At 42.3% G+C, this 27549-nt stretch overlaps 1 protein-coding gene across 1 annotated transcript; it reads left to right on the top strand.

Moving 5' to 3' along the window:
* LOC139737192 (uncharacterized) lies at positions 1-27549 on the top strand. Its single transcript, XM_071647869.1, has 20 exons — positions 1-131; positions 6560-6616; positions 6975-8764; positions 9391-9556; positions 11333-11656; positions 12151-12252; positions 13009-13169; positions 13389-13613; positions 14048-14170; positions 14951-15109; positions 15749-15901; positions 16760-16860; positions 17710-17848; positions 18779-18886; positions 19919-20026; positions 20589-20731; positions 21418-21619; positions 22112-22212; positions 22400-22487; positions 25412-27549. The coding sequence occupies exons 1-20, from the start codon at positions 47-49 to the stop codon at positions 25478-25480; spliced, it is 4404 nt and encodes a 1467-aa protein (XP_071503970.1). The 5' UTR covers positions 1-46; the 3' UTR covers positions 25481-27549.

Genomic DNA, 27549 nt, shown 5'->3' with positions numbered 1-27549 from the left:
GATCCGGAGCTAGGTAGATGGGAATCAGTCACATTTTAATGCCAAAATGGACGTTACCGTAACAGAGATCAGAAAATTGAAGGTTGCTGTACTTAGAACAAGGCTTGCTGAACTTGGTCTTCCCACTAACGGTAAGGAGTATCGTGTTAAGGGTCTTGAGATTTGGAAGTGTAACTGGTTAGAAGGTCTAGATCGATTGTCATGGATGGCCATTAATAGCTTTAGTGCAGTGCACGCGTTTGGGATTTGTAATAGTCCCATATATAGCAGTTAGTGTAGTACAGGGTTGACGCGACGTCCGAGTCGCGTCCGCGCCCGTAAATCTATGGGCATGGATCAGGGATCCGTTTCATAAAATATGTTAGGATGGCAACTCTTGCTGGAATGGCAACTTCCCATAGCAACATCCAATCAGGAAGCTGGATTCTTGTCGTTGTCATGACAATTGCCATTCCAGCCAGAGTTGCTATCATAGCAACTTTTTTATGAAACGGGGCCCAGATTTAAGATTTCTGGAGAATCTAAATTTACTACACACAATACTAGGTCTAGTCCTTGCTTGTGTAGTTTACATGGCATTATCGTGAAATAGTCCACCTGGAGTCTATCTTGAGAATCTCCTGCCTGGAAGTGAAACCCCTAGCAAACGTACATTGTACGTAAACGGGATCGGGAGACTCCGTCTCCAGTCCAAGTTGATGTGCGTGAAGTTCCTTGTGCAAATATGTGGCCGGTTTCCAGGGACCAGGGCCCGCTTAAAGGGGATGGCTAGTAACTGATCAGTGGGAATTAATGGGAATGCTGGAGGATGATTGTTCCAATCCTTGTGGGATTCATTTAAGAGTACATTATGTATCTATTGTTGCGTGAAAATTATTTTCTTCAGAATGGTCTCATATCAGTCCGGGAAACCCGCTCATGAGGACCGCTCCCCCGTACGAGGACTGCCCCGCCTCATGAGGACTGCCCGCACGCCTCATGAGGCCCCCGGGGGAATGCCTCAAGAGGACCCCTATTCACTTCTTATTCATCTCACATCTGACGTATAAATTGTCACAACTTCGCACGGTGATTGTTTGTTACACACACATGTCCACTATCAGTGATGAAAAGAAGAAAAAATCCTGTCTGTTTTTTTCTTCAAAAATCGAGTTTTATTCAACTGATGCAGAGCGCCCATCAAAACATGGGCGCCAGTGTGTTCGCACAATGCAAGACTGCCGCACCTAGCGGCCTGATCCGACTAAATATTTTCGGTGCTTTTTTCTGCTTCTCTCACCTCTTCACGTATGAATCAGCCTCGTGAAGCTGAAGTCTGACATCTTTTTACACAAATTCGTAACGAGAAAAATAAAATCAGTACTAACCTGATCTTGTGCATATATTCCAAATTAATTCCACACTGATAGAGTAGGTGGATACTCCAGTTTCTTAGCAAGCTAATCACTTTGTAAGTATGATGGGGTCACTTTCTTCGTCGATTTCGCCGTCCGCTAAACTTTGGGCGCTTTTTCTGGAATCCCGCGACGAGACGTCACATCACATCACGCATCCCCATTAGCACATACAGACAGCGCGCAAGCTGTGAGATTTTCAGAGCGAACTTGCGCACGCACCGAAGGATACTGCATCCCCCGGTGCGTGCGCAAGCTCGCTCTGATAATCTCTCAGCTTGCGCGCTGTCTACGTCTGATGTGCTGGATGTGTGATTTGATGTGACGTTGCACCGCGGGATGATTCCAGGAAACCGCCAAAACTGGCCAAAGGTTAGCGGACGGCGCGGAATTGACGAAGGAAGTGAACTCGTCATACCTACAAAGTGATTAGTTTGCTAAGAAACTGGAGTACCCACCTACTCTATCAGTGTGGAATAGTAATTTGGAATAATGTGCACAAGATCAGGTTAGTACTGATTTAATTTTTTTCGTTACAAATTTGTGTAAAAAGATGTCAGACTTCAGCTTCACGAGGCTGATTCGCGCGCGGAGAGGTGAGAGCCGCAGAAAAAAGTACTGAAAATATTTAGTCGGATCAGGCCGCTAGGTGCGGCAGTCTTGCACTGTGCGAACACGCTGGCGCCCGTGTTTTGATGGGCGCTCTGCATTGGTTGATTAAAACTCGATTTTTGAAGAAAAAAACAGACAGGATTTTTTCTTCTTTTCATCACGGATAGTGGACATGTGTGTGTAACAAAAAATCACCGTGCAAAGTTGCGACAATTTATACGTCAGATGTGAGATGAATAAGAAGTGAATAGGGGTCCTCTTGAGGCATTCCCCCGAGGCGTGCGGGCAGTCCTCATGAGGCGGGGCAGTCCTCGTACGGGGGAGTGGTCCTCATGAGCGGGTTTCCCGGACTGATATTCAAGTAACGTTACACAGCCCTGAACCTGTCGCTGTACACAAGTGTAAGTCGCGACAGGGCTATACGGTGTGGACACTACGTAATCTCAGGAATCCGGGGCGCGGACTCGATTTTTAATTTACTGCACCATATTTGTTACTCAGACTACATACGGTGAAAACTTTAATTATCTATTTACTAGCTAGCGTCGGAGTCTTTGGCTATTGATATCGAGATAACTATTTCAAAACTTACCAAAATGACAGATTTTTAAATCCTGTACGCCGCAGAAATCATAGAAATGATTTGAAATGTCGGCGTAGCACTGGGCAAAGAGGGTGCTGTCGACTGTGCGGGCGTACAAACTCTAGCAGCGCAAGTTTCATCGTTCAAAGCTGAGAAAGGTTAATTTTGAATGGCCCAGTGATGATCACAGCATTCCGGGTTAAGATCGGACTTTTTGCTCAGTGTATGTTGCGTGAGGGCTCTCTATGGACTGAAATACCATGCTCATAGTCCAAGCATCTCAATTCACATGAGTAATTCGTAAAATTTGTGATAAGAATGTAGAAATTTTCAACAGTTTTGTTGTTGTGTGTTCGTGTTCGAGAGGATTTAGTAGATATGTGTATGGGGTTTAGTAAGTATGTGTGTATCACCCACCGTACAGCCCTGTCGACTTACACTTGTGTACAGCGACAGGGCTGTGTATACAGTGAAACCCCGTTATAACGAGGTCCGTGGGACTGGCGACATTGCCTCGTTATAACCGGTACCTCGTTATAACCGTACGCATAAAAAAACCGAAGAAAAACATAAGCATGAAGTCATATAACCATCAATGAAACTCACGAACATCCTTTGTCTTGTTATTACACAAGTATAGATCATTATTATTGAGAGAATAGAGGGAAATTATTTGTGAATTAGACGAAATGATAAAGAACGAAATCAGATTGTATAAAATGCATTTGTTAAGTTTTCTAAACACAGGCGCAGATAGCTAGAGTAACATACATGCGTCGTTTACCGTAACTTGCGAGGTATTTTACGCTGTTTGTGCCCAGCGGGAATGCGATGATTAGGCCCTATATTTTCATGAATCATTTCGGCTCTAATCTTTTGCAGTGTATAATTGTTGCGCACAAAGGGATTAAAAATGCGTTCTTTAATTTCTTCCGAAAGTCTCTTCGCCTTTTGTACATCCGTTCTTGAAAAATATGCGACAGGATTGAATTTGGAAGGTTGTGATCCTTTTTACACAAATCTGTACCTCGTAGACCATTCTGAAATACAGAAAAGTCTTCATTATGAAATGCAGTGATAAAATTGTGATGATGAACAAACCCAGATCTATTCAAATTGTTAAATGCGTTTGTTTCTTTTTCTGAACACCAATTAAGTAGCTTAACACGCGTTATTCAACTATTTTTACGCTACTGTCAACCGGCGAGATCGCGATGATTTCAGAGTAACATACGTACGTCGTTTATACCGTAACTTGCAAGGTATTTTACGCGGTTGGTGCCCAGCGGGAATGCAATGATTTCATGAATCATTTTGCCTGTAATCTTTTACATTGTACTACTATTATCGTTGCGCCCGAAGGGATTAAATATGCGTTCTTTAGCGAATAAAGAATAAGCGAAACTGTATACATACTATTACATAGTACATCGCACTACGAGAGCGCGGTACTCCATGTACTCCACGCTGTGCGAGAGATTGAACGCATACACAATACGTTGCGATCAAACCGTGGTGATACCGCAAATTCTGGCACGGGTGGCATGCAAAGTATCGCGTAAATGCTCAAGTTATCTCAGAAATGGCTGCCATCATGGCTGTAGGTGTACACGCCGTACAGGTTCAATGCTTTCGGTTCAATGATTCAATGGGCATAACGATTCGACTTTGATCAGAATAGTAGAAGACTGCTATGAATATTGATGAGTGCATGAAGAAGTAAAATGAAATGTATTCTGCTCTAGAGAAATATCACATTTGAAATATCACCTTTTTCACTTGATGAATATAAAAATGATGGTTATTCAAAAGCTTTAGAATACAAGTTTAGGTGCATGTACATGTGCCATTTTGAAGCTACAAATCGTCCTCTGTCAGAATCCATAATGTTTAGGCATCAGTGGAGGGAACACCGCTATTTGTACAAACAAACCAATTTCGCAGCATTTGTCACCCCAGTTTCCTTGTCACAAAAACGATGCGATTTTTGTGTCTGGTATTGGGTATTGATATCATATTTGCTTTGGGGCACTGTCACAGTGCCCCCAAGCAAATACGACATCAATACCAGAAAGTGTCCAGTTCGCATAGATACTGTATATCACCATTGATTACGTGAATGAATGTACTAGTGTACAAAATTATGCAAAACAAGTGCATGTGAAGAAAGTGTAGGTTCCACAAGTTAGGCGCTACCTACGTACAAATGGTACCATACAAATATCCTAGATGACATCCTGAAACATGAAAAATCTCATAAGGATAATCTTGTAAACCCTTTGAAGACGAGTCCTGAGTATACTCGGGCAAGTGTCTATGGGAAATGTGTATTGTAGCAAAATCAGTATTATGTCTTTTGAGGGTAAGATGTACATTGTATTGGCTGAGCAAACTGTACACTGTACCCTCTTCTGAAGTACATGTAAGGCTAATTGTACAAGTGTGAGGGGCCAAGATATGAGAAGTATAGAAGGTCTAGATTATCTAGATCTAGTAGTAGTCCATGGGCCAAGACCCGAAAAATGGGTTGTTGGTACCATCTGAGGTGGCACAACCTTTTTGGTGTCAGTTTGTTTGTCGGGCATAGATATGCTTATCAAGCTATGATAGCATTTCCAAATGAGTAGCTTAGTCATAATAAATGAATTTTTAACCAATTTGGTACATTTTTTACATCCCTATACTTCTGAATCGAAACTAAACCGCTATACAAAGAAGAGCACTGCCTTCTGTATGCCCACAGGTGTTCTGTTGTAAACGCGGTGCGCTTAGTCTTTATTCAAGGCAGCGAAGGGAATATCCAAAGGGTGATGATGTCCACAGCTGTCACGCGGTGCGCTTAGTCTTTATCTAGACCAATGTGCCGTTATCATATCTAAAGTTCCTCATAAAAGGGATCTTGTATCTATACTGTTTTTATACTACCCTATCAACAAATACATCAGTTTTAAACAAAAATCACTCTGTTCATTTACAATATCATTCATTATAATGTATCGTAGTGTACCGGTACATTGTTTTTGCATTATCTTATATTGTTGGAGGGAAATAAAGCGACATTGGCGTGGTATCAGCGTTTTCACCGTAGCGTTTTCGCCGGAAAATGATAAATAATTGAAATATACGGTAAAATTCACGAAGAATTGCTTTTGTTGTTGTTGTTGTTTTTAGATAAAAGGACATACACTGTATCATACGCTTTGGATATTCCCTTCGCCGTCTAGAATAAAGACTAAGCGCTGTGGACATCATAACCTTTGGATATTCCCTTCGCTGCCGTGAATAAAGACTAAGCGCACCGCGTTTACAATAGAACACCTGTGAACATACCATAGAGCTGCATTTTACAGCCCTATGGAACATACAGAAGACAGTGCTCTTCTTTACTGTAGCGGTTAGTTTCGATTCAGAAGTATAGGGATATAACAACGAGACCAAATTGGTTAAAAATTCATTTACTATGACTAAGCTACTCATTTGGAAATGCTATCATAGCTTGATAAGCATATCTACGCCCGACAAACAAAATGACACCAAAAAGGTTTTGCCACCTCAGATGGTACCAATATCTGGCCTGGCCCATGGACTATAGGTGTCATGGTCATTTTAGCTTTAGTGCAGTGCACGCGTTTGGGATTTGTAATAGTCCCATATACAGCAGTTAGTGTAGTACAGGGTCGACACGACGTCTGTGTTGCGTCCGTAAATCCATCGATCGGATTTAAGATATTCATATCTGAATGACGCGCCTATATATTCATATCTGAATGACGCGCCTCAAATACAACAACAACAACAACAACAACAGGGACCAAGATATGAAGGTACGACAGTGTCAGTCATGCAGTGTGATTTACAAGAATATATGTTGTTACAATTACACCTTGACGTTGTGTTTAATGTCCAGATTGCAGTATTTTGGTTTACTATTTCTTTGTCATGCTCTTTTTTTTTCTTCTTTTTTTTTAAGGCTTGAAGGCAGACTTGGTAGACAGACTCTTCTCCTATCTTCAAGGACAGAGCCAAGGTAATCTTCATTTTTCTTTTTGTAGACATTGGTGTTTATTTTGGTCCCTGTATCTTGTTTATTTATCGGAATATTAGAACATGTAGAGAAAATGCAGGATAAACAAATGTATTGTCAAATTAATAATCATGTTTCAGTGGTATACACTGTAAACCTGTGTCAGCTGCAGAGCTGTCTTATTTAATTTTTGACAACGTAAATGACTATTGCACAGGGTACACATTAATGCAAGTTGCCTTCAGCTGAAGTTAACTTTATCTGAGGAGAATGAATTCACTCTGCCAGTTCCATGCCCATCAGGCATCTTTCGCTGTTTAATGATCACATTTGATATTGGTATTCTCATCTTGTCTAGCAGATCAACAAGAGGAGCAGTATGCTGAACCACCTGGTATGTTGTCAGGACAGAGTATGGGGGAATTTCCACCACCCATGCCGCCACCTCCAATGCAGTCACCTCCCATGCAGCCTCCTCCCATGCAGCCTCCATCACTGCACTCGCCCTCGATGCAGCCCCTTCCAGTAGAGTTTACCACAGAACGCAATGAGCCTCCACCTTTTCCACCCCCGTCCCAGCAGATTCCAACATTGGCTCCAATGCACCCATTGCCATCTCACATGCCCCTTTCACAGATGCCTCCAACACAAATGCCCACACAGATGTCCCCACAGATGTCCCCATCACACATACCCCAGGCACAGATGAGCCCATCGCAGTTAATCCCACCACAAATGGCTTCATCACAGATGCCTCAGTTACAAATGGGCCCATCACCAATGGCGCAAGCACAGATGGCCCAATCTCACATGGTCCAGTCTCAAATGGCTCAATCGCGTATGGCCCAGTCACAACTGGACCCATCCCATATGGTCCAAACCCAGATGCCTCCACCACAGATGACTCAAGCACGGATGGCCCCATCTCAAATGGGCCAGTCACAAATGGCCCAGTCACAGATGGCCCCGTCACATATGGACCCATCACAAATGGTCCAATCACAGATGGACCCAATGCAAATGCCCCAATCACAGATACTTTCATCACAGATGCCTCCATCACAGATATCCCAATCACAGCCTTCACAGATGGACCCGTCACAGATGGTCCAAACACAACTTGCCCAATCACAGATGGTCCCACCACAGATATCCCAGTCACAGATAGACCCATCACAAATGGCCCAGCCACGAATGGAACCAGCACAGATGGCCCAGCCACGGATGGAACCACCACAGATTGTCCAGCCACAAATGGCCCAGTCTCCAATGCCTCCATCACAGGTGCCCCAAGCACATATGACTGAATCCCAGATTGCCCAATCACAGATCGCTGAATCACAGATTTCCCAGTCACAGATGCCCCCATCACAGATAGATCCACCACAGATGCCAATGCTAACCTCACTTCCCCCTCCTACCCCTCCGACTGTCATGTCCCCAAGCCAGTTAGATTTCTCGTCTCAACTCCCAGTGATTTCTGACATGGAATCTCAGCTGGATATCCAGGGGCAGACCTCAAGCGCTCCTCTACAGCCACCTCCTATACAGGCTCCACCACCTCCCCAGCCCCAGCAACCCTCTCACGTGGTTGTGATGCAAGGTGGTAGGCAACAACCACCTGCCATGCCAGTGCCTACTCAATCAGCACCACCACCTGAGGTACAGATGGGCTTCCAGCCACCGCCACCACCAGAACCATCAAGCATGCCACCCCAGATGCCATCCATGACTCCCGGGCAGCCACAAGTGATGCAAGCAGTTCCAGTGGCACCCGTCCCTCAGGTCAGTGTGCCATCTCCTGCCCTGCCAGTGGAAGCACCAATGCCTAGTCAGTCGCCACCACCAAAGCAGATGACCGAGGCAGAGATGATGGAGATCAGGCAGGTGCAGGAGCGCGAGAAGCAGGAGCGCATTGTGGCAGAAGCAGCCGAGGTGGAGCGCATTGCCAGGGAGCAGCAGGACTTGATTGAGCGGGAGAAGCAGAGGATACTGCAGCAGCAGCAGGAGCGGATCCGGCACCGACAGGAGCAGCAGCGCCTGGAGGATGAGAAGATGCAGAAGGCCATGCAGCAGCAGAAGATGCTGGAGGAGCAGCGAAAGCAGCAGCTGCTTGATGAGGAGACAAGACAAAAAGTTATGCAGCAGCAGGTGAGCTTCCAGTGTTGACATGACATGACATTTTACAAGTTAATACAATTATTCAGAGAGCAGCTCTGAATGTGGAAGATGTTGGTAAGGTGCAGGTAAACATATCTATCTTACACTTTATAGAAAGTCTAATAGGAGGTTATTAACGGAAAAGTATTTTGTACTGTACTGTCAGGTAATATGGAAATTGTTCTTTTGTTATGATATACGTATCTTTCTTATCACCTTTGTAGATATTTTATGCTGTGATTATCAAGATACTGTATGAGCTGAAATTTTCGTGGTGGTTTGATTTTCACGAATCACCTTTGAACCGCGAAAATAACAACATGCGAAAATAACAATGCGCGAATAACTAAGTTCAGTTAGACCCTCGCAACCGCGAAAATGTCCTCCAAGTAGCAATTCGCGAAAATATCTGTACGCGAAAATTTCAGCTCCTACAGTATATGACACTTTGGGTCACATTTCAGTCATGCCCTGTTAACGTTGAATGAACTTACAACAAACTTCAGGAGTGCCCTCTCGTGTGGAACTTGGGATATGCTGTGCATGAAATGTAGTATTAGTCTTGATAACCTTTTGTGCATTGAAGTATTCATTTCTTTTGTGTGTGTTTGCCACAGATACTTATTGAGCAGCAGCGTGTTGCAGAGACAGTCATGAAAGAGGCCGATTTGCTCAGGGAGCAACAGAGGGCGCTTGTCGTAAAGCAGGAGGAGGATGAGAAGATTCGAAAGCAGCAGGAAATGCTGAAGAGGGAAGCTGAACAACAGAGAGGGCCACAAACGAGTAAATACTGTTTCCTCATGTTACCTCCTTTACCCTCAGTGACACTTGGTAATCAGTCTAAAATTTCACAGTGTGCTAGTATACAAATATCGACTGCTACATAGGGAGATGGTAAAACTATTTGCACTGTGGTGATTTCTCAACAGTGCTATGTCCCGAGACGAAGTCGAGGGACTGGACATGGCACTGTTGAGAGATCACCGAGGGCAAATAGTTTTACCATGGCCCAAAAGAAAGCAGTTGATATTTGTTTAATATCCCTCTTGAGCATTTTACTAGAGTGATGACAAGGTTCCCTTTTGGAAATGTGTAGGCTTAACGTTAAATCGGTTAGGCCATGGCAGTGCGGCAGCAGTGCGTGAAGCGCGTAGCGAACGACACTGCTGCGCTGTGTATAGGCCACTGTGTATTAACAATTGTTGATTCCTACGCACAAGCTACACTACAGCGTGCAGAACTCCGAAAGATCGAGGAGGTCCAGGACTAGAAGTGGGCCTAAAGCGGCTTCGTTACCCAGATCATCTTCAAAATCGGTTTTAGTTTATTCCTAAACCGTACCTGATATGTTGTACTTCTGCTGCAATTTACGAAATTCCTCCGTTACTTGAAGCAGTCACTTTGTCAATTGAGCTGAACTGCATTGATCACACTACACACATACGCCATTGCACCACAGATTTCTGTAATGCCGTCGGCACCGCGCTAGCTAGCTAGCCACTGTCGCTGCTCTAGTATCGCTACTACGTGCACTGCGTACATTCTAATGTGAGAAATTTAGATATTGATCACCCGATCACGATTGCGTGCAGATCGTGGATTCCCAAAAGTGCTATATCACTCTAGCTAGTAAGTAATTGCACCGCATCCAGCTGCTCGTAGCTAGCTAGTAAAACTACACCATTTTCATGCTCTGTATAATCATATGGCAAGAAACTTTACATGAGGGATATGATATCAGATCAGTGAGATGTTGATGTACAGGAAGAGCAGTTATACTGAAATGTTATATATTGAAGATGTAGTGCACATTTACTTTTAAGATTCAGGTATGCACTATACAAGGGTACAATTGATACGTCCTTCATGACATTGGTGTAATGTGATCTCCCCCACAGTTATGAATGTCTCCCCACTATGTAAAATGTATGTTGCTTTCAAACCAGTAGGATACAATGGAGTTCGCTGTGGTTCGTTGTGTACCCTAGCCACAAATCACTCTTTGGAAGCTACAATCTTAGCAGAGAACATTCCTTGTGAAGATGAGTGTCTTTTGTCAGTGGTCATTTGAAACATTCATGTAGGCTAGAGGTAGACTTATTAGTGTGTTTGCTTCCTCTGAAGAAGATACACTGCTGTGCGATCACTGCCATAAGCTTTGACGTATCATTCATAAGACCGATCGGGGGGGGGGGGGGGGGGGGGTTGTTTCATAGAGCTGTTCGTAAAGTTATGAACGACTTAAGAACGACTAGTGATCAGTTCTGATATGCTCTACTTATCAGAATTTTAATGATTCAGCACAAGAACTGATCACCAGTCGTTCTTAAGTCGATCGTAACTTTACGAACAGCTTTATGAAACGAGGCCCTGAAATGAAATTTCATCATGGCTATGAAGTATACCAAAAATTCCTTTACTGGAAGAATGGTGGTTTTTTGACCCTGATAGTATAAGCCCCATATTTGTTTATCCCTTTACTATTCAGCTAACATTCATGTAACGGCCAAAGTTTAAAGGATGTGTGAGACTGTAATAACTTGATCTTTTCTTCAACAGGCATGGCTGCTTTGCTGCCAACACCGCCATCTGGGGGCCCTCCACCACCTCGCCACCTGTTGCAGTCCGACATTCAGGCACCGCCCCCACCCCGCCCACCATTTGAGAGGCCCACAGGTCCCAACCTCAGGGGCCCACCACCCAGGCCAGTGTTCCCTGATCGGGGTCCAGATGACCAGCCACGGATGCCCATTCGGGACAGCAGGGGGCCAGAGCCAAGACCACCAATGGGGAGGGGTCGCTTTGAGAGGATGCCTCCACCAATGATGGATAAAGGGCGCCCTCCCCCATTTATGGACAGCAGAGGTCCACCTCCAATGGAAGGTGAGCTGGCTGGCATGGCATTTCAGAAATGTGTGTATGTTTGTTCAACTGATGTAGAGTGTACCTGATAGGCAAAAATTAACCCGTTCCATACGGGAACCTGGTGGCCTGTGTATTAAGTTTATGGGGATTTCAGAATTCAGTATGGAACGGGTTAAAAGAGAGATGAAACAGATTTGTACATGCGTTATTGCAAGATTGCAAGATTACAACTGGAAGCAAACAAACATACTAACCCAAAAACAGCTTATTGCTGTCCTGTGTTTGTGTTTGTGCTTTTGCAGAAAAAGTGCAAGTATATGTGCATTTTTGAGTGTCAACTATATGATCGAGAATAGAGAGAACATTGTAACGTCTGACAGTAGTTTGTGAGGCATTTTGGAGCATTGCCAATTGCAAATATATTGTGAATGAATGCAATATTGTTATACACTTGACAGCTTGTGTGTGAAATCATGCCATGTTCCAACTTGTCACCATTCCTCTGTTTTCAGATGACGTGGATATGAAAGATATCAAGCTACCTCAGGCACTGGAGAAAGTCCTTGCTTTCAAGGACAAGCGAGCCCAGCAGATTGGTGCAGAGGAAGATGAAGGTATGAAGTGGATCCTTGAAAATACATAGCATTCATAAGATTAAGTTTACATTTAAGCTGCTAGCTATTGTCTTCTTGTGGCCATTCAAAGATTGTGTGATTACGCTTTTTGGTTGTGAGATTAAAAGTCGAGGCCACATGGTTGATCAAACTTTGAATTTTGTGCAATAAGATCAAAAAAGTTTGACTGAATTCATGCCCACTTGCTACAGACATAGGTTACAAAATGACAAGTGACATGCTTGACTTGGGGATAGATTTGTAGATGATAAATGGTGAAAAAGACACATGAAAAGTGTATTGCAGATTGCAGGGATGATTGGGGAGGCAAAAATTCAACAGCAATGTATTAGAAGTGATGTATGGCTTCATCTGACTCCTTTCTCTGGTCATTATTCAGGGCCAAATTCAGAAATAACCCCCGGCAAAATTGGGTGAACATTAACCAAAGCTCGGTTATAAAAGAGTAGTATGATTCCTAATGTCTCTAACACTTTTGATTGTACAGGCAGTAGCTGTTGAATGGCAAATTGTAATTACCATGTAAAAAAACCCCAAAACAACTGGCACCCATAACGGACATGTTCAGTTGTATGAGCACATCAAGTTATGTGGTTTGTGTCATGATTAAATAATGATGATACTAATGATGATAGTGTAGAACCTTCTGTAGAACTTCTTACAATGTTTCTCGTATTTCCCCGTCATTCATCACACTCCATGCTTTGAAGTCATCCATACGTTTTGTACTTTCAGGGGAAGCTGTGAAAGCGGACTTTTTCCCACCCCAGGGCGAGTACGACCTCCGTGACAGGGATGCGGACAATGAAGAGGAGGAGGAAGAGGATGATGAGGAGGAGAATGAAGAGGGACAGAGGGAGGATGCAAAGAAATCTCAAGCAAACAAGCAAAAGATGGTGAGAAAACTTGTTCTCAATGCTAATGGTATAATTTTACTGAAATTCTGCATTCTGTACTTAGTCTCATTATAAGGCCATCACTTCTATGATTGTTTTTTGTTTGTGTTTATAAAGAGGACATTGATTATAAATGTATGCATGCATACCTATTGATATACCATCCTCAATTTTGAAAAACCTATTGTTTTGCTTCTCCTTGCCTTGCTCCACTTGAAGAGCAAGAACCAACGAAGGAAGCTCAAGAAGAAGAAGAGGAAAGCGGCGAAGCGAGCAGAGCAAGAAAAGTTGGCTGAGGAGGAGGAGCAGAAGGAGAGGGAACTCAAGGAAGAACTGAAGGGCAAGAAGAATGAGGAGAAAGTGGAGGTGGAGTACGTGGCAGAGAAGGTGGAGATCAGCGATCCACAATTCAGACACTTCCAGAGGATATTCCAAGCATTTCAGGTTAGTATCAGCTATCCACATCTGTTCATGACACAACTGCTGTTGACATGTTTTTTTAGATTTAGTAATGCATACTGCCAGATGTGCTTCGAAGCGAAAACAAACAATTATTTACCATCCATGCAAGTCAGTTTCACATTATCATTGAACTGCAGTTGTCTACTGGGAAGTCTTTTGTTTGCATCAAGACTTTCAATATTTTATTGCATGATAGCAACAGGGCACAAGGTTTTAGTGGCTCTGTTTACTAACCCCCTTCTGCCAGCCATGTGTGAATGTCGAGTATCATTCGTCTCTATGAAATGATTTTTTAGTTTTTGCTATTGCGGATGAATTCACACATTTGATAGGGATGATCTGCGATGTATTAGTAAGATATATATTAAGCTGCCAAATCCAGAGCTGACTTCCTTTTTCCTTTTCTCTCTATGAAGCTGTCGGAACCGTTGAAGCCAGAGCCAAAGGACAAGGAGAAGGAGGAGGAGAAGAAGGCAGCTGAGAAGGAGAAGGAGAAGGAGAAGAAGGAGGATGCTTCCGACTCTGAAGACAGTGATATGGTAAGTCTGGTCCTCAGTCTTATGTTAGCATAGCCCTAGTCGAAGGTCATCCCACTGCAGTGACTGTGATTTCTGTAATTAAAAGGTGTATGTTATTATAGTGCTCCATGAGACTAGACAAGGCACAAGCGAGAGCTGAGACTGAGTGAGAGGGCCTTTGAATATCTGTCAGAATATCTTATCGTACATTTTTTTAACTACAGAAATTTGCTGGCAGCATTTAGTAGCAAAAATTACAACCAGTCAGCAGAGTGCTGTTTGAAAAAGCTCATGCATATATGTGTTTTACACTAAAGGCCAATAGGGGTATCAAATCATGACATTTTGGTAGAAGTTGATTAACTGAATTATTCACTTTCACCTAGTCATGCATGATAATTACAATCATAGATCTGAAAAGGCCCCCACACTGATGTGCACTTTGCTGGCACCCGTCAGTCTTAACAACAGCATAGGGGCCTTTGAAAAAGGTCAAAGATTAGGGTCATTTATTCAGTGTAGACCCAGAAGGGTGTGACAATTTGGTGAAGTAGAGAAAGAGACACTGTAGCTTTTTCATGGCAATCTTAAAAGGTCATTCTTACCAGCAAACCAGACTAATTTTGTAGTTCAGCCAACACACTGCAATATCATCAGTCGTTCATGGATTGGTTTTAAACAAGTTTGAAACAGTGCATTACATCATGATGACATAAAAAAAAATCTTACACCTGTTTGATGATTTCCACTTTAAAACTCACTTTAAAGTCTTGTAAATCCTATTTTTTCCCCTTGCCCCAGGATGATGATAATGATGGCAAGCCAAAGATATCCAAGAAGAAGCTTCGTAAGCTGAACCGTCTCAGCGTGGCCGAACTGAAGCAGCTGGTCATCAGGCCTGATGTGGTCGAGATGCATGACGTGACGGCCCGTGACCCAAAGCTCCTGGTGTACCTCAAGGTTTGTCATTACCATTAGTCTCCCCATCTAGTCCTGATTATGTTGTTCTTGCCCCTTGAATTTCATCCTTGTGTGGTATCACATTTTTTTGAAGAGTACTCAGTATGTGTGTGTGTGTGTGTTGTCTTTTTTTCCTCTTTTTTATCATTTTTTGTTCATCATGTACTGAGTACTTGTGTTAAATATAAGAACACTGCTTGAAGCAGCATTTTGGAGTTGATGGTTCATCAAATCTTGCATGGCAGACATGTATACAGTACATGCTCTTGCATTATTTTACTAGTTGTACTATGTAATCTTTCCTTGTTAGTGTATTTGATTTCTGCTATTTAGTTAATATACTCATTGATCATGAATTGAATTCTTTTCGTGCACAGCGTTTGCATGCCAAGAGAAAGATTTCAAACTGTTGCTATTGTACAAAGGCTAGTGAATGAGGGAAAAGAGCTTTGATGCTCAACTGTATCTACGTTGCAGGGGGCAAATTTTGCCATGAGGCTTTGAGATGCTTCAGCTCATACTTGGAAGAAGAGGACAAAAAAAACAAGTCTTTGATATCATTTTGTCATCCCCACTCAATAGAAAATGAAACTGAAACAGCCTGTTATCTCTTCCTTACGTATGATTTTCCTGTTGCAGGCCTACAGGAACACCGTACCTGTTCCGCGCCACTGGTGCTTCAAGCGCAAGTACCTGCAGGGTAAAAGGGGCATCATTAAACCACCATTTGAGCTGCCAGAGTTCATCCAGAGAACAGGCATCATGGAGATGAGACAGGCACTGCAAGAAAAGGTAACTGATTTTCTCAACTTTAAAGGCACATAGACCTGGTGGTTTAGTCGAATGCGTACGCGGGCGCATGGCGCAAGTTTCTTACAGAGACCTATGCTATCGACTCCTCTTTAACCCTTATACTTTGACCCATTTCCACGAATTCGAAGAAGTCCGATCCACTATAGTCAGTGGTCCGATCACAGCTCGGTTCATGATTTGGCTGATGATGACAGCTTTAGCAAACTTCTTCTGTGATGTCATACCAAGAAGCGTGCACCCTGGCATCACTACAGACTGCGTGACGCGCAGAAGACAACGAAGGTAATGTTACCTAGCAACACCTACGCACTTTACTCTTGATGAGCTCAACTTCGGCAATCTTCGTATCGATGCTAACGGTGATCGGCAGTATTATCCAACAGTGCCCCTGCAACCACTGGGTCTATGTGCCTTTAAATTTTCATACATCTAAAATCCACGTATAACATCAGGAGGTAACCCATGCAGCTGTTTTCCTCCTGTCCATGGGTATGAAAGAAAGCTCTATTAGCTAGCTAGTATGTTAAAGTTTTGAAGTGTTGATTAAATTCTTAGAGGAAGTTGCTGTGGATCAGTGGATCATGTGTAATTTTAATTCTTGCTGTGAAGATTTTGAAGAAAGTTAAGCCTTACCATTGTATAGGGTAGAACCATTTACTGAAAAAATACCATTTTGAATGTTAGTTGGTTTTTGTTATATTCTTTGCAAGTCTTTGGAAATTGAAGAGAATTATGAAACATTCCATATGCTGAAAGGGCAGTCAGCACTGTCCTAGGTATTATAAGATACCTTCGTACCACTGTGATATCTGATTGTATGTCTGTTTGGCTTGACAGGAGGAGCAGCAGACCATGAAGACTAAGATGCGGCAGAAGGTTCGACCCAAGATGGGCAAGATTGACATTGACTACCAGAAGCTCCACGATGCCTTTTTCAGGTGAGGATTATACAGTTTTCACTGCTGATGCTACCTGCTGAGTTTGCTGTAATACTGTTTCTATGCTGGAATATTGAACTTGGCATCCTTTGTTGCAATGTTTCTGATCGCACTCGTATATTTGTGTGAAATGTTCTCAGTTTATCCCTACCGTTGAGAGGATTACAATAACATGCCCCACATCTTCTTTTTTTTTTTCTATTTTTTTCTGCATTGCAGTAAGCAGAAAAAAAAAATTGCTATGTGTTCTTGGACTTTACAAAATGAGAAATACTAACCCTTCTGTAATTTTATAGCAACAAGAGTAGTGGATAAACAGATGCAGTAGATAAGATATCCATGAATATCAGTGGTATGCACATGAAATTTAAGTTGTAAAAATAAGTGTACTTTGGGAAATGAATGACTTTGAACAACAGAATCATTAAGTTCTTGCTTTCATGAGAACTCTGCCTGATTATTCCAAGGATCTCATTATGCATCTTTTTAGATTATAATGCCAATAAACATTACAGCATGACTTTGAAGTGCTATTCATGTTGATGCTGTTGATGATTTTCCTAGATTAGATTGTATACACATCTATTTTATGAATGCAGGCAATTCTATATAATCCGTATGAATTTTCTCAGTCAGTTTTTGAAAGCCAAGGGTAATATGGCAGAATTATCAGCTGCTGCCCCCACCCACTGACAGTGAAATGAGTTCTACCAGTGCCTAGATCATCCAGATGTATTGGTAGCAGTCTTCACACAAATGTTGTTGCCAGTGACTTCCTTTGTCTTTACATTCATGCATAGGAATTGTGAATTAAAAAAGTAATGACCACTGATCAAACATTTTCACTAGGTGGCAGACCAAGCCAAAGATGACCATCCACGGTGACCTGTACTATGAGGGCAAAGAGTTTGAGACCAAACTCAAAGAGAAGAAGCCAGGGGAGCTGACTGATGAGCTCAAGACAGCCCTGGGGATGCCCACTGGAGCGGTAAGATGTCATCCCTATAATGCTGAAACGGTAGACATGCAGGATGGTGTATTTTTGGGAACTTTGAGGAGTCAACTGATATTTATTAATCACAAAAATAGTGGCTACCGTAACACACATGCAATCTCAAAGATGAAAACTCGCAAACTTCTTGAATGCAGATTACATACCTATCTCATTCTGATGCCAGATTTGTTTGTTGTTTTTTTTTTGTCACAAAGTTAGCCTCATGAGAACTCATCTTACAAGCCCAGGGCCCCATTTCATAAAATGTTGATATGATAGCATCTCATGCTGGAATGGCAATTGTCATAGTAATGACAAGAATCCAGCTTCCTGATTGGCAGATGCCATTGGAAGTTGCCATTCCAGCGAGAGTTGCTATCCTAACATCTTTTATGAAATGGGGCCCTGATGTGCATTTTATACAAAAGTGACATATCGTCACTGGGGTGACAAGACCTTTTATCAAAAATTTTGGTGAAAATGACTTTTTTTGATTAATGGTCAAATAATGGGTTAAGTGATGTCCTGGCCAAATCCCAACTGTCTTACTCCAAAAATGAAGCCACTATGGCAAGTCAAAGGAAAGGCTATCCCATACACTATAGTGCTTTGGCCGCCATGTTTTTTGGCTCTCCTGAACATTTGACATTTTGAAGATACGAGGCCTTGTCGCCCCAGCGACGATATGCAGCTGTTGTCTCTAACAGTGCCAATGTCCTTCTTGTGGGAGGTACTTTTATGGAATTTCTTGGAAGTCATTCACTTACCTCAAAGTTTGAAGGGGAAGTGGTCATTGCTAGATGTGCTTGAACGATCCTCATCACATAAATGTGAATTACATACTTTAAAATCACCCATTATTTTGCCTCAGCTTTCATTCTCTTTCTTACAAGACTGTAACATACACCTGTTTGCTCCCACCAGAATGCTGACAAGTACCCTCCCCCCTGGCTGATTGCCATGCAGAGGTATGGCCCTCCTCCATCGTACCCACACCTCAAGATCCCAGGACTCAACTCGCCCATTCCAGAGGTAGGAACAATCTTTCCTATTTACTTGTGCGTTCAATACACAGTTATTTTTGAAATTTTAGGTGAAATTCTTTTATATATTCTTACCCGGTGTAAGACATATGCTGGAAATACAGTGTACAGATTAAGCGTGTTGGGAATTGGGAGGGTTTGTTTGAGTCGATTTAATACTTCCTTTTCAGAAGCCTTACAATGTACATGCTTCTCATGTGTAAGTACCTTGTACAGGTGACTCCAGTTACAACAAAATCCTTGGGACTGGCATTTTTTTGGTTTTGTTTCATTGAAATTTCATCATAGCTGAACCATTAGCATATACAGATTTATTACCTCTGCCAAGGGAGGAGGGTTATGTTTTCTTCGGCATTGGTTTGTTTGTTTGTCCGTGTGCAAAAGTGTGCTAGTAAGGCGAGGCGTGCCGCGCAACTGGAAGTTGATGACGTAACAGAAGGCTTCTATATTGGGCCACATTCAATACGTGTGCGTATGGATGGATGGAAGAGCAAGATCAGTGGTGGAAATGAGCTGCTTTGCAGAGGTCTGCGCTCTCAGAGTGCTTCTCTTGTTTATAATTATTTTTGGAACCTGAATTATTACTTCATCGTAACAAGAGTTTCGTTTTAATTGTGTTCGTTTTAAAAGGAGTGCACTGTATTAGCCTTTTTGCTGACTATGAGATGACAGATATGAACATCTCTACAGATTTGTGCACCTTACGCCTATTTATTCACCCCTTTTAGGTGACTTTTATTCATATGTCTTCCATTGAGTGGTGTATGCAAAATTGATGACAATATTGGAGTGTCTGACATGCCGCTTTGCAGATATTTATGATAGATGGCGATGGAGTTTATGGGCAAATCAGCTCTGTGTAAGATTCAATGGTTAATAGAGAAAACAGAAATACATTTGTAATTATGAGAAACAAGGAATTCCATAAAAGAAACTATGAATTATGAGTGTGTTACTGTAAAGTAGAAATATATCCATTCTTTCATAAAAGTAATCACCGCATACATCTACCACTGTCCAGGGTTGTTCCTTTGGATACCATGCTGGAGGATGGGGCAAGCCCCCAGTAGATCTGAACGGGAAACCACTGTATGGAAACGTTTTTGGAACAGCAACAGAGGATTTAAAGGTAAGACTTGACAGGCATTGTGCAAGATCTTTTGCCGGTATAGCTCAGGATTTTAAACTTTGTAAAATTGACTTTTATCTGATAATATGTGTTGTAAGTCTCATTAGTAATTCCCTGCTTTTAACCTGTAAGACTCTTGCCCAGCTTTCATAGCAGCTCTAAAAAGGTTTGTTCCTGTCAGTTCAGATATCCGTTGATTGAAGAGAGTATAATTTGAAAAGAAATCTGAAGTATTTACCTCATCTTTTCTCACCATCAACTACCCTTGCCTTAATGCTGCAATGACTATCCGGACTGTTCCAGTCATGTAAGATTTTCGCAAATTTTTCGTGGATGAAACAGAGTGTAATGCAGATGTTAAAAAAAAAAGGATGCTTCAATGCAGACATTATAAGAAGGCTGCTTTGATTAATGTATGTCACTTGCTGCCTGTCTCTCATTCAAGTTAAAAGTTTATTAGATAGAGTGGTGTTCAAATCACTGTGATATGTTCAATTCTGGTGATGTAATGAACAGCAGTTCTTCAATTTGTTTTTCTCTGACTCTCTCTGTCTCATCCAAGGCTGAGGAGGAGGAAGAAGTCGACAAGACGCAGTGGGGCGAGCTGGAGAGCGAGTCTGAAGAGTCATCTTCAGAGGAGGAGAGCGAGGAAGAGAGGGAGCCGGGAGAGATTGATGAGACGGGTCTCATCACACCGGCAGATGGGTAAGCCAATACCCCTCAAACCACCATAATGTTATCTGGGTTCTGTTGTGTCAATGTGACAGAAATTGTACAGTGTCTATGTTGAAGTTGTGTGTGTGTGTTGTGTGTGTGTTTGTATGTCTGCATTCTCTTTATTTTTTGTTGAATTGTTATGTCAATAGTGGTTAGTACTAGAGTCTACCCTGAAGAATGACAAAGTTGATACCATCATAAGAATCTGACTACTATATGATGATAAATTCTGTGATTGAATGACAAATCAAACAACATGAATTAACTGAAAATTCTTCCAAGACATATCCACTGAAATATGAGCACTTTGAACTATCTGCAGTTAACTTAGATAATATCTGTTCATTTGTCATGTCATGTGTTGGTTGATGGAAGAGAGTTCTTGGTGATTCATGTAACACCATCTGCACAGCACCCACTACACAAGGAAGCAAGTGAAACAAGTGAAACAAAAGAGTAAATTTTGATCACTATGAACATGCACTCTTGTCTTTTAGATACTGGGGGGGGGGGGGGGGGGGTGGGGGGGAGGGGGAGCGGGGATGGAGGGGTTTCTTTTGGGATTGGGACCAAGGTTGTTTTGATGAGAAGTGATGTGGTTATTACACTTTGACCAGGGGATGGCAAGATTTAGTTGTATTAACTTGTACTACCCATGCTCTTTCTGCAAACAGAGGTTTGATAACCCCCAGTGGTCTGACATCCATCCCTACCGGCATGGAGACACCAGACATGATCGAGCTTCGTAAGAAGAAGATTGAAGACGCCATGGAGCAAGGGACAGAGACGCCGCAGCTCTACACTGTCATTCCAGAGAAGAAGGCGGCTGTGGGTGCTGCTATGGTTGGCTCCGCCCACGTCTACGACCTCCCAGCGGTGAGCAGTGCTCCTCATTTGGTGTATTGCCTGGAAACGTTTTGATGATGTCACAGCATTGCGAGACAAATTTCATAGAATCATCAAGATAATGCATTGGAAGGTTTTAGACAAGAAAGGTGTTCACATACCGATATCTTGACAATGAGCTACAAATATTGCTCATGATATATAGATCCACAAAAGCTTTTGTTAAATTTGTACACTTATCCAGAGATTACATTAACCTGTTAAGGACAGGCTGATTTTGCTACAACACGCATTTCCCATTGACACTTGCCAGAGTATACTCAAGACTCGTCTTCATTGGGTTAGATATCAGAAAAAGCGTGTTGATTTTACTTAGTAGAATATTATACCATACTAGGTGTGGTACATGTGCAGTGTGATATGTCAAAATTACTGCCATATTATTCAGCATCTATGATCATTAATATGGTTCTCAAATAGTGACATGGCAATAACAGATATGAAATTTTCATTCTACGACAGCCCGGTGCTGCCAAAAACCAGCCAGGCACAGCGAGTGAAGGAGTGGCCATTGCTCTGGATCCCAGCGAACTGGAACTTGGAACAGAGGCCATGGCTGCAAAGTGAGTAGAGAGGCGTGTTTTAATCAGCAGTATACTGTGTGGCTGTCAAGTAGTGTAGTAATATTTCATATATTGTTGTTTTGATCATTATACAGTCCTGATGCGGATTATGATTATGATAATGATTCTTTAGAGGCATTCCAAACTCGATGAGGTAATATAAGATTTTATCACTCTGTCCCATCAGGTACGAGGAACAGGTGCGAGAGCAGCAGAGCCAACTGGAGAAAGAAGACTTCAGTGACATGGTTGCAGAACATGCTGCCAAGCAGAAGGTTAGATGATGATGATGGTGGTGGTGATGATGATGATGATGATGATGATGATGATGATAATGATTATGATGATGATAATGATAATAATGATAATGATAACTAGAAAAGCACTCTGAGAGCACAGACCTCCGCTAAGCAGCTACATTCCACCGATGATCTTGCTCTTCCCAAAGAGATTTTTAGCTCACCTGAGCCAAAGGCTCAAGTGAGCTATTGCGATCGCCCTTCGTCCGGCGTCCGTCGTGCGTCGTGCGTCGTGCGTCGTGCGTCGTGCGTCGTCCGTCGTCCGTCGTGCGTCGTCCGTCGTCCGTCGTGCGTCGTGCGTAAACTTTTTACATTTTCATCTTCTTCTTGAAAACCCCAAGACCGATTTTCATCAAACTTGGCAGGTAGCATCCCTAGGGGGTTAGGAACTCAATTTGTTAAAATGGGCACCATGACCCACCCAGGGGGCCCCCAGGGGGGCCCAAACCCCCCAAATTTAAGGAATCTTTAAAAATCTTCTTCTCTAGAACCAGAAGTGATAGAGCTAAGTTAATACTATGAGTTAGTTCATTGATGACTGTAGTTTCAAGTTTGTTCATGGCAGAATCAGGGATGCCCCCCTTGGGACCCAGGGGAGGGGGGTGGGGAGGGGTTCTAATGGGGCCTAAATTGTACATTTTCATCTTCTTCTTGAGAACCCCATGACCCATTTTCACCAAACTTGGCAGGTAGCATCCCTAGGGGGTTAGGAACTCAATTTGTTAAAATGGGCACCATGCCCCACCCAGGGGGCCCCCAGGGGACCCCCAGGGGGCCCAAATCCCCAAAATTAAGGAATCTTTAAAAATCTTCTTCTCTAGAACCAGAAGTGATGGAGCTAAGTTAATACTATGAGTTAGTACATTGATGACTGCAGTTTCAAGTTTGTTCATGGCAGAATCAGGGGTGCCCCCCTTGGGACCCAGGGGAGGGAGGTGAGGAGGGGTCCTAATGGGGCCTAAATTGTACATTTTTATCTTCTTTTTTAGAACCCCATGACCCATTTTCACCAAACTTGGCAGGTAGCATCCCTAAGGGGTTAGGATCTCAATTTGTTAAAATGGGCACCATGTCCCACCCAGGGGGCCCCCAGGGGGGCCCAAACCCCCCAAATGAAGGAATCGTTAAAAAATTTCTCTAGAATCAGAAGTTATACAGCTAAGATAATACTATGAGTGAGTACATTAATGACTGTAGTTTCGAGTTTGTTCATAGGAGATCCAGGGGTGCCCCTCTTGGGGGCAGGGGTGGGGGGGGGGGGGGTGGGGGGGTGGGGGTGGGGGGTTGGTTAGGAAGGTCCAAATGGGGGCCTGAATCGTACATTGTCATCTTCTTCCTGAAAACCTCATGATAGATTTTCGTCAAACTTGGCAGGTAGCATCCTTAGGGGGTCAGGATCTCAATTTATCAAAATGGGCACCATGCCCCACCCAGAGGGCCCCAGGGGGCCCCCAATCCCCCAAATTAAGGAATCTTTAAAAATTTGGGCCCTTATTGTACATTTTCATCTTCTACTTCAGAATGCCTGGTCAAATTTTGGTAGAGCTGTGAATAATTTAGATTAGTGACTGCGTGAAAGGTGAACTTGCGATACTCAGGTGAGCGCTAGACCCGCGGGTCTCTTGTTCTCCTCTCCACCACTGGGGAAAAGCTCTTTGGGCTCTTCCATAGAGATCAGTGATATCCACCCATAGGATACTAGTACATGCTGAAAAATCGCCCGACTCCCAATATAGAAGCCTTTGTTACGTCATAATCCCTCAGCTGCGTGGCGCGCCTTGCCCTAGCAGAAAGTGGAGCACGCACTTTAGTGAGCGCATGAAAACCTAAAAAATGCACAGCTTGAACTCCCAAGTTCATTGACCCTACCTGCCAAAACATAAAATATCCTTCATAAATTCCCAAAAAATTCTCGGATTACTACCAAAATTTAATCATCTGTTGTACCATTCTAAACCTTTCCTGTAAGTTTCATCCACATCCGTTAACTACTTATCGAGTTATTTTGCACATGGACAAACCAACGGTAACGAAAACATAACCTCCTCCCTTGGCGGAGGTAATAATGATAATAATATGTAGTAATTAGAGTGTGTATGATCAACCAATACTCTGGGTGCACAGAGATGGCCGTGAAAAGTGCATGTATAGAATTTTTTTGTTGATGATAAGTGATGCATAGTTTTTTGACCTGGAGTGATAATGTTTGCACTTGTGTTTGGGTGTTGTGTTCATCAAGTGTATGCTGTCAAGTGCGTTATCTTTGGCTCAAGGCTTACCATTATAGGTGCCCATATCTCACAATGTGGGTTTTTCTTTTTAATGAATAGCACATTTTTTAATGTCATTGATCAAATATTATTGAAAGAAGCCACCAAAAAATATTTGTTTTCCCGTGCTAGCATGATTTAATGTCAAAGGCTATTCACATTGTTGTATGGAGAGCTTGTTAAGACTATTTTCACATATATATGTCATCAATGTCAGTCTATCAGGAACCAGTGCACACTTTAGTAGAATGAATGCCTTGACCTCTTCAAGATCATTTACTGTGGACAAGGCTTGTAATGCCATAAGGTTCCTGTACTTTGTTGTGCTATTGCTATCAAAAGTACATACTCAAACTTTCTTTCTTTGGGATGTACTTACTCGTTACAGATTTAAGTACATGTACTTGTAAGGAAATTGGTGAAAATAAACTTATTTTTCTTTCCAGAAAATAGAAATGTAATGCAAATACTTCAACAAATATGTATTCAGAAGTGTCAGCCCAGTTGTACCTTGGATTAGACCTGTATGATTTCATTGATGGCTTTCTTGTAACTCTTAATGAAACAGAGAAAAATGATCCGTCAACTTTTGTCATGACCTCAGTGTTTTCCTGATTTGTCTTTTTTCAGAATAAGAGGAAAAAGCAGACACAAGATAGTGGGAGAGCGGCCAAGAAGTACAAGGAGTTCAAGTTCTGAGAAGTTTCGGCAGTCACAGCACTTGTGCATCAATTGCAGTGTTATTGGTGGATGAACGAGGCATGTTCATGACAGATCACAAATATTCAGTGATAAGGATGTTGTGATATTTGGAGCCTCAAGCATCTCTCCTGTAGTGCTCACAGAGGCTATTGGAACTGCTGTTGACTGATGGGGAAGCTTTACACAGAAGCTGCCGAGGGATGTACATAAAACTTGAATTCAAGATGTTTGTGGTCCTCAGTGGCTGTGATTTATGATAGTGCAGCAAGTGGATTTTAATTCTATTTAATATGATGGATGAATGAGGAATATGTCAAAATATTTTTGTAATGGGGTAGCGGGCAAACTGTGAGTCGTGAATTTAATTACCTTTGAGAGTGAGGCATGTCAGTACCAGCAGGGTAACATGCTTTCTGTAAAAGTGGACATTTTCATGTTGAGGAAATTTTTGCTCATATTGCACAACCAGGAGCTACTGCAAAAATTAAAAAATGCAAATTATTTTGCATGCCATATGTTTCAGTAATTAGTGTCCTGATTCTGTGGAATTAAAAACAAGCGAAATTCATCTTACCTGGCTGAGCGTGAAAAATTACTCATGCGAAAACATCCACTTTTACAGTAATATGCGTACCCTAGTAATTGCGATGCTAGGAACTCCTTATCCTAGGGTAGATGTTGATTCCAGTACAAGATCATAAATCCTGCAATCACAGTTCCTACAGATGATAGTATGTCAGATTTGGTATTTGTTCTTTCCTTTTTTTGCACATGAAAGTAAATCACAGCCTCATATCTAATTTGTAACAATTGTAAATATGTAGATATATTTGCAGTTAATGCATTTGGCCGTGTTATGTATATGAAAGGGGCGTCTTTAGTGCTTATCACTCCAAATTTTGTTGTATAAGGATGTCACCTGATGATCAGTAGCGAGCTTTTGAGTTCAAGATGGTAGGCAGAGGACAGGAGGGAGAGTATGAATCGATCTGTGCAGTGGTGAAACTGAACATCTCTCCGTCATGTTAATTTCAGGATTGTTCTTGTTGAAAATAACACTTGGTCTCTAAACAAGAGGGAATTGCTAGCTGCTGTACATTTAGGTACATCAAGTGCCCATGTGACAGTTTACACAATACAGTGGATGTAAGCGTCCCCATCCTCAGAACTCTAAGAAATCAGGACAGAGCAAGATGGTCATGGTGGGATAACTCTCCATCCTGTATGCCCCACAGTCCTGAATCAAAAGCTCTCTTATTCTTATATGTTACATTTGCCATCTGCTGTAAAAGTACAATGGTGTGTAAATTTATAATTGACTTTCCCCAATGACACATGATACCGATATGTCACTCTTTGCTGTAGTGAGCCCTGTTGTAAATATGATGGTGCAAGTACTTTCCCATGACCATGATAATGATCAGACGTAGAGTTACAGTCTGACTACATCCTAAAGTTATTGTTGCATGAAGCACACTTGGCCAAGACAGATATTGCTAGCGAATGTGACAGAACATTGCAAGACAAAAATTTCAGTGTGGCCTTATTTTTTGATAACAAATCTTCCTGCTTGGCCTCCTAGTGCCATAAACTGTTCCATGAATTCTGGATGGAGAAATAAGACTGATTTATTGCTGTGTGAATGCCGTAAAGGTAGTGCCCAGCATCATTTTTATTGCAGACTTATGGACCCACACACTCCCATACTGGCAGTTGTCAGCCCCAGTATAGCTAGCCTCTCACAACATTTGAGATTTACTGATGAATACTACACTTGCATGAGAGGTTACTGTGCTGTCTCATTCTTCAGGCAGTTAATATTGGAATGATACATCAATGAATAATGAAGGGTGGGACTGGGGCTGTAATGGGCTGTACAAATTAGCCAGACTTTCCCTCTTTGCCCATATCATACATTGTGGGTCAAATGCAATCTTTATCATTGTTACCTGATACTAAGGATGTGCTGTATGTACCTTGTGTAAGAGAAAGTACAGAATGTTCATCCCTTGTTTTTTTCTTTTCCATTCCAAATTAAAATAAATGAGAGCCCAAACTCGGCATAA

Source organism: Diadema antillarum, unplaced genomic scaffold (genome assembly GCF_040938485.1).
Source record: "Diadema antillarum isolate AM-2024a unplaced genomic scaffold, OU_Dant_1.0 seq00000685_RagTag, whole genome shotgun sequence".
Lineage (NCBI taxonomy): Eukaryota > Metazoa > Echinodermata > Echinoidea > Diadematoida > Diadematidae > Diadema > Diadema antillarum.
This window is presented reverse-complemented; position numbering and strand designations above follow the sequence as displayed.